The sequence below is a fragment of the Coenobita brevimanus genome, chromosome 17 (genome assembly GCF_032717465.1).
Source record: "Coenobita brevimanus isolate Jiangsu-jjx chromosome 17, ASM3271746v2, whole genome shotgun sequence".
Taxonomy (NCBI): domain Eukaryota; kingdom Metazoa; phylum Arthropoda; class Malacostraca; order Decapoda; family Coenobitidae; genus Coenobita; species Coenobita brevimanus.
Window position 1 is genome coordinate 2,746,632 of NC_136970.1, and position 7,500 is coordinate 2,754,131.

At 41.7% G+C, this 7,500-nt stretch overlaps 1 protein-coding gene across 1 annotated transcript in view; it reads left to right on the top strand.

Moving 5' to 3' along the window:
* LOC145391226 (protein O-mannosyl-transferase Tmtc3-like) overlaps positions 1-7,500 on the top strand; it is a 318,591-nt gene that overhangs the window by 196,957 nt on the left and 114,134 nt on the right. Inside the window, exon 5 of the mRNA XM_080265902.1 lies at positions 2,028-2,267. Coding sequence (XP_080122028.1) covers positions 2,028-2,267 — 240 coding nt within the window. The remainder of the gene's footprint in view (positions 1-2,027; positions 2,268-7,500) is intronic.

Consider the following 7,500-nt stretch of genomic DNA (forward strand, 5'->3'; position numbering starts at 1 on the left):
TTTTCGTGCTATACTATTTTCGCCTCTCAGCATTAGTGAAATAAGGTTGAAATTTGTTGTGTGTCGGAGAGAGAGAGAGAGAGAGAGAGAGAGAGAGAGAGAGAGAGAGAGAGAGAGAGAGAGATTAGCTGGAGGGGAATGGGGAAGGGGAGAGGGTGGAGGAGAGACATGGAGGAATGGGGGGAAGAAAGAAGAGGGGGAGGGGGAGAGATGAAGAGGGGGAACTAGGGAAGGGGAGAAAAGAGGGGGAAGTTGGAGGCGGGAGGAAGGAGGTTGAGGGGGAGGGAGGGAGGGGAAGAGGGAGGGGAGTGAAAGGTATGGGGAGGGAGAGTGGGAAGGGGAGGAGGGGTGTAGGTATAAGGGGGAGGAAAAGAAGAAATGGGAGCAAAGTGGAAGGGTGCATATGGGGAAGGGGAGAGGGAGGGAGAAAAGAACGGAGGGAGGAGGGAAGGAAAAAAGGGGAGAGGGAGGAAGAGAGTGGAGGATGAGAGAATGAACGAGTGAGAAAGGGGGAGGGAAGAGAGAGAAAGGATGAGGGGGGGGAGAGGAAAGGGAAAAGAAGGAAGGAGGAATGAAGAAAAAGAGGGAGGGGAAGAGGAAAGAAAGGAGGGAAGGAGGAGGAAGGAAGGAAGGAGGAGGAGAAGGAAGGAAGAAGGAGGGAAGGGGCCTTAGTATTGTCTTAGGCTTGTGAATACTTTTACTTTTGTTATAAAGAATTTGAAACTGTTTGGAAGTGCTTGGTCAGGGAACGGAGGAGGAGGAGGAGGAGGAAAGAAGAAGAAGAAAAGGAAGAGGGAGAGAGAAGAAATGGAAGGGGAAGGGAGAAGAAGAGGAGGAGGTGGAGGAAGAGAGGGAAGAGGAAGATAAAGGGCAGGAGAAGGAAAGGAGGAGGAGGAGGAGGAGTGAAATATGATGATGATGATGGTGGAGGAGGAAGAGGAGGAGTAGAAGAAAGGAGGAAAACTCAAGTGTAATTGATAATGATGGGGGGGGAAGAAGGTAGAGAGGAAGAAGATGAAGGAAAGAAAATAAAGGATGGAAAGAAAGGGAAAAGCGAAAAAGAATAAGAGTAATAATATTAAAAAATGAAAATAAATCAAGAAAATGAATAAGTATGATGAAAGACTAGATAAAGGAGACAGTAAAGAGGAGTAAGGATGAAGGGAAAGAAAGTGAATGAAAGAATAAAGAGGGAAATGAAGAAGGGTGGATGGAAGGAGATGAAGAAGAAGGAGACTAAGAGGTAAGAGGTGTTCCAAGAAGAATAGGTTAGTCTCTCCTCTTGATTGTTTGAGGTACTGAGTGGACCCCCCCCTCTCCTCCTCCTCCTCCTCCTCCTCCTCCTCGACGGTCTTTTTCAGGTCTTTTCCTTTCCGTGTGTGTGTGTGTTTTTTTTTGGTCTGGTCTTTTTTTCTCATCGTATCTCCTGTTATGATCATCATCATCATCATCCCACCACCACCACCACCATCATCACTATCATCATCATCACCACCACCACCACCACCACCACCACCACCACCACCACCACCACCACCGTCATCATCATCATCATCTCGTAAGATTGGGTGAGGAATTGTTTTTTTTATTTCAATAATAATAAAAAAAAATATCTTCAATCTACAGGTGGGGTGTGGGATGTCTTGCTCCGAGCCTTTGTCTTTGTTTTTCCTAGGATAAAGAAAAAAAGTCATCATAATATAATTCTCTCTCTCTCTCTCTCTCTCTCTCTCTCTCTCTCTCTCTCTCTCTCTCTCTCTCTCTCTCTCTCTCTCTCTCTCTTTCCTATAGGTAATGGATATACCCTTTGGTGTTGTTCGTCCTAGGGTGAAAAAATGCATCTTCCACAGGTGACAGGTGCAATAAGTCTTACCTGGATGATAATTAACAGGTAAATAATGATAAATAGTAGCAGCACTATTATTATTATTATTATTATTATTATTGTAATTGTTTTATTATTTTTATTATTTATTATTATTATTATTATTATTATTATTATTATTATTGATTTTTTTTTTTTGCAGGTGACAGGTGTAGTGGGTCGAGCTGAGAGCCTGTCGTCGGTGTTCTTCCTGGGGTCCATAGTGGCCTACTGCGGCGCCACGGCCAAACAGGTACGAGGGCCACGGGGCGCGAGGGTGGCTACGGACTGGCCCCTCCTCCTGCTGGCCATGTTGCTTGCCACCACCGCCATGTTGTGCAAGGAGCAGGGCATCACCGTCATCGCCATCTGTGCTGTATATGAGCTGTTTGTTGTGCAGAAGGTAAGTTAGCGAAATTTGTTATTATTTATCCTAGTGGTGTCAGCGGTGGGATAGTGACAGAGATTTTAAAATAATGTGTGGTTTTAAATCTACACACACACACTCACACATACACCACCACCATCAATGCCACCTGCACTATAAAAGCTCTTTGTTGTATAGAAGGTAAGTTTGTGGGGTTTGTTATTATTTATCTCAGTGGTGGCAGCGGTGGGATATTGACAGGCGTTCAGAAGAGTGACAATGAATCCCTCTAATGCCAGTCTGTGCTGTATATGAGTTTGTCATTGGATGGAACAGGTAAAAGCTAATAAGTGTGAAAATAGAATGTTGCATGTGATTGGGTAGGATGGATCACTTTCATTACCTCTTTCATGGTATGCAAAGAACAAGGCATTACGTCACCATCTGAATTACGTATGATCTTTTTCGTCGTATGGATGATAAGTTTGGATGATATGCTGTAATGGGGTGGAACAATTTATCTATCTATCTATAGCCCGACGCCCTAATCCCGCAAAGGATGGCCGCAGACAAAACGCCTCCAAGTCGCTCTGTCAACCCACCATTTGACTGCCCTCCCCCCAACTCACTCCCCCCTCTCTCATATACCTCTCCACCCCATCCCTCCATCTCATCCTTGGCCTCCCTCTCCCTTTCTGTAACCCCATAACCCTATCCAATATCCAGCGTTATAACCCTATCCAATATATACACTTTCTTTTGGCTATTTGGTGTACAGGAAATAAGACGGGGGAAATTACTTGGGTGGTATTGAGGAGTTTTGTGGCCATTTCTGTATCGTGTTAAGATGTTTAGGTTTCCAGACTTGCTAGGGATTTACAACTTGTGGCATCAGTGTGATAATTACGTCTGTGTGTGGAGGGAGGGGAAGTTCAGAACCTATTACGTATGTGAAGAGAATGTACTGTGTGTGTGTGTGTGTGTCTGTCTGTTGTATTGTGTTGTGGTGTGTGTGTGTGTGTGTGTGTGTGTTGTATTGTGTTGTGTTGTGTTGTGTTGTGTTGTGTTGTGTTGTGTGTGTGTGTGTGTGTGTGTGTGTGTGTGTGTGTGTGTGTGTCTGTCTGTCTGTCTGTCTGTCTGTCTGTCTGTCTGTCTGTGTGTAGCGTGATTTAGTGAATAACTATGATGGACGAGAGAGAAAAAGAGAGAGAGAGTGAGAGAGAAGGAGATTGGAAGAAGTACAGCTTGATATATCTATCTATGTCTCTGTCTATCTATCTATGTCATATATACGGTATATGTCTATCTATCTGTCTATCTATATATGTGTGTGTGGAGAGAGAGAGAGAGAGGGGGGATGGAGGGTGTAGGAATGGGACAAGAAGAAATGTACGTTGGAGTGATAGATAGATAGAAAAATAGAGCGAGGGTTGGACAGAAACAAGAAGAAACATCGTAGAGAGGAACGACGAAAGATGGGAGAAAGAAAGTGGATTTTTTTTTTTAGGGTGGTAAGGAGTAGGTGATAACAATGATATGAGAGATAGGAGGGAAAAAAATTAATTTGATAATGATAAGAGAAAATTGGAAGCCATATCGGTGAAAATGGAAGAAAGAGGGAAATGGGGAAGAAGGAAGGGAGGGGAGGAAAAAGGGAAGGGAGAAAGGAATGAGAAAAAAGGGAGGAAGGGAAGGGGATGAGAAGGAAGGAAGGATGGATGGTTGGATGGTAAGAAGGGAAGGGAAAAAGGAATGAGAAAAAGGGAAGAGAGGGGGAGCAAGGAAAGGAAAGGAAGGGGATGAGAAGGAAGGAAGGAAGGATGGATGGATGGTAAGAAGGAAGGAAGGAAGGATAGATGGATGGATGGAAGAAAGGAAGGAAGGATGTATAGATGAATGGATGGAAGGAAGGATGGATGGATGGAAGGAAGGAAGGAAGGAAGGAAGGAAGGAAAGAAGAAGGGGAAGGAGGGAGGAAAGGAGAAAATGCAAAATTGAAAGGGAGAAAAGGAAGGAGATTGAACAGAAGGAATGGTATAAGGAAGGAAGGAAGGGAAGGAGGAAGGAAAAGAAAATTGTGGAAACGGAGGGAAGGGAAAACCAGAAAATGGATGGAAAAAAATATATAAGGAAGGAAGGAAAAAGATAGGGAAGGTAGGAAAGGAGGAAGTGAAAAAAAAAAAACTAGGAAGGAAGAAAGGAGAATGAGAGGAAGGAGGAGGAAGATAGGAGAGAAGAAAAAAAGAGGAAGGAAAGAGAAAGAGAGGAGGTAATGAAAGAAAGGAAGGAAAAGGGGGAAAGGAGAGAGGAAGGGAGAAAGATGAGGAAGAAGTGAAGTAGGGAGAGAGGAAGGAATGGAAGAGAGAGAGGGTGAGGGTGGAAGGAAGGAAGAGAGCTAAGGCAGAAAGTAGAGACCATATGAGAGAGAGAGAGAGAGAGAAGGATGTTATAACCCAGGTGTTAAGGAAAAATATTCTCTCTCTCTCTCTCTCTCTCTCTCTCTCTCTCTCTCTCTCTCTCTCTCTCTCTCTCTCTCTCTCTCTCTCTCTCTCTCCAGTACAAAGAGAGGGATGAAGGTAAAAGGGGGAAGTGAGCTAATTAGAGAGAGAAAATGAGAGGGCTTCAAAGGGAGGGGCATTAGGAGAGAGGCGAGACAAAGGCCGAGAGAGAGAGAGAGAGAGAGAGGAAAGGAGGATTGTCGGGTAAAATAATAAGAATGTTATGTAAATACTGAGAGAGAGAGAGAGAGAGAGAGAGAGAGAGGGGGGAAAGGAGGATTGTCGAGTAAAATAATAAGAATGTTGTGTAAATACTGAGAGAGAGAGAGAGAGAGAGGCGGCACAGATGAATTAAACCACCACTGTTTGCTCTCTGTCACACGCCTGGCTGCCCTTCCTAACTTCCCCTCCCCTCCCATCCCCTCTCCTCCCCTCCCCTCCCCTCCCCTCCCCCCTCCCCCTTTACTTAATCCGTCTCCCTTCCTCCTCCCCTCCCCTCAGTCCTTCCCCTTTCCTGCCCTCCTTTCTCCTTCCCCACCTCCACCCCAGTCATACTCTCTCTCTCTCTCTCTCTCTCTCTCTCTCTCTCTCTCTCTCTCTCATATCCTCTAAACAGATTTGCTCTCCATCTTTTTATCATTTACATCTTAAGTTTTTTTTATTTTTTAAGAATCGGAGACGGCCCTGTTCGTCTGTCTCTCACTAAGGATTTTCGGAGAGATTTATGGACTGTGATGACCTTTGTGGATCTATAGACTGTGATGTCATCATTATTATTATTATTATTATTATTATTATTATTATTAGGGTTGGAGGGATGGAGTGGAGAGGTATATGAGAGAGGGGGGTCTGAGCTGGGAGCAGGGCAATGACATGGCGGGGGACAGGGCGACATGGAGGCGATTTGTTTGTGGCCACCCCTTACGGGATGAAGGCGTCTGGCAATAGATAGGTTATTATTATTATTATTATTATTATTATTATTATTATTATTATTTTATTATCATTATTATTATTATTATTATTATTATTATTATTATTATTATTATTATTATTTATCATTATTATTATTACTATTACTGTTGTTGTTGATGTTAATACATTTTCCATACATCAGATTCCATTGTTACTTAAGATATCAAACACCACCATAACACACACACACACACACACACACACACACACACACACACACACACACACACACACACCAATTAAAGCCCTTCCAAAATTACCCAGAGTCCAACTGATCCCTTTATTTTTCCTTTATATTCTTTTTTCCTTTATTTTTTTCCTTTTTCTTTATTTTTTATTTTTTCCTTTATTTCTTTCATTTATTTTTTTCCTTTTCATTATTTTTCCTTTATTTTTCCCTTTTTCCTTTATTTCTTTCCTTTTATCCTTTAATTTTTTCCATTTTTCCTTTATTTGTTCCTTTCTTGCCTTTATTTTTCTTCTTTATTTTTTCCCTTTTTCCTTATTCCTTTTATTTTTTCCCTTTTTCCTTTTTCCTTTTATTTTTCCCTTTTTCCTTTTATTTTTTCCCTTTTTCCTTTTATTTTTTCCCTTTTTCCTTTTATTTTTTCCCTTTTTCCTTTTATTTTTTCCCTTTTTCCTTTTATTTTTTCCCTTTTTCCTTTTATTTTTTCCCCTTTTCCTTTTATTTTTTCCCTTTTTCCTTTTTCCTTTTATTTTTCCCCCTTTTCCTTTTATTTTTTCCCTTTTTCCTTTTATTTTTTCCTTTTTTCCCTTTTTCCTGTATTTTTTCCCTTTTTCCTTTTATTTTTTCCTTTTTCCTTTTATTTTTTCCTTTTTCCTTTTATTTTTTCCCCTTTTCCTTTTATTTTTTCCCCTTTTCCTTTTATTTTTTCCTTTTTCCTTTTATTTTTTCCCCTTTTCCTTTTATTTTTTCCCTTTTTCCTTTTATTTTTTCCCTTTTTCCTTTTTCCTTTTATTTTTCCCTTTTTCCTTTTATTTTTTCCCTTTTTCCTTTTATTTTTTCCTTTTTTCCTCCTTTTTCCTGTATTTTTTCCCTTTTTTCCTCCTTTTTTCCGTTTTTCCTGTATTTTTTCCCTTTTTTCCTCCTTTTTCCCTTTTTTCCTGTATTTTTTCCTTATTTTTTTTCCTTTAGTTTTTCCTTTATTTTTTCTTGCCACATTCGCACATTTTTCGAATTTTAAGGAGGCCTCAGCAAAGCCGGAGTGGAAAGCCTGTTGGTAAGCCGATTGTGGTGCCCCGCCTGACACCACAACACAGGCTGGCCGGCTGTGAGAGAGAGAGAGAGAGAGAGGGAGAGAGAGAGAGGATGGAAGAGATAAGGAAAGAGTCGAATTATGTGAAATGGAGAGAGAGAGAGAGAGAGAGGATGAATGGAAGAGGCAAGGAAAATGAGGCGAATTTTGTGTGTGTGTGTGTGTGTGTGTCTGTGTCTGTGTGTGTGTCTTTGTGTGTGTGTGAGAGAGAGAGAGAGAGAGAGAGAGAGAGAGAGAGAGAGAGACAGAGACAGACAGACAGACAGACAGAGTTTATCCTCACACTGAAGGAAGGTTAGGTTGGGTCAAGTCAACTGGAATCAGATTAAGTGAGAGAGAGAGAGAGAGAGAGAGAGAGACAGACAGACAGACAGACAGACAGACGCATCATAACACTTCACAAAATTGACGTGGAAGTGTTGTGGCAATTTTGACCAGTGTTTTGGCGCGAAAATTTGAATCAGATTTTGAGCATGGGTTCAAATCCGCTCAGGAACACATTGCAGAGAGAGAGAGAGA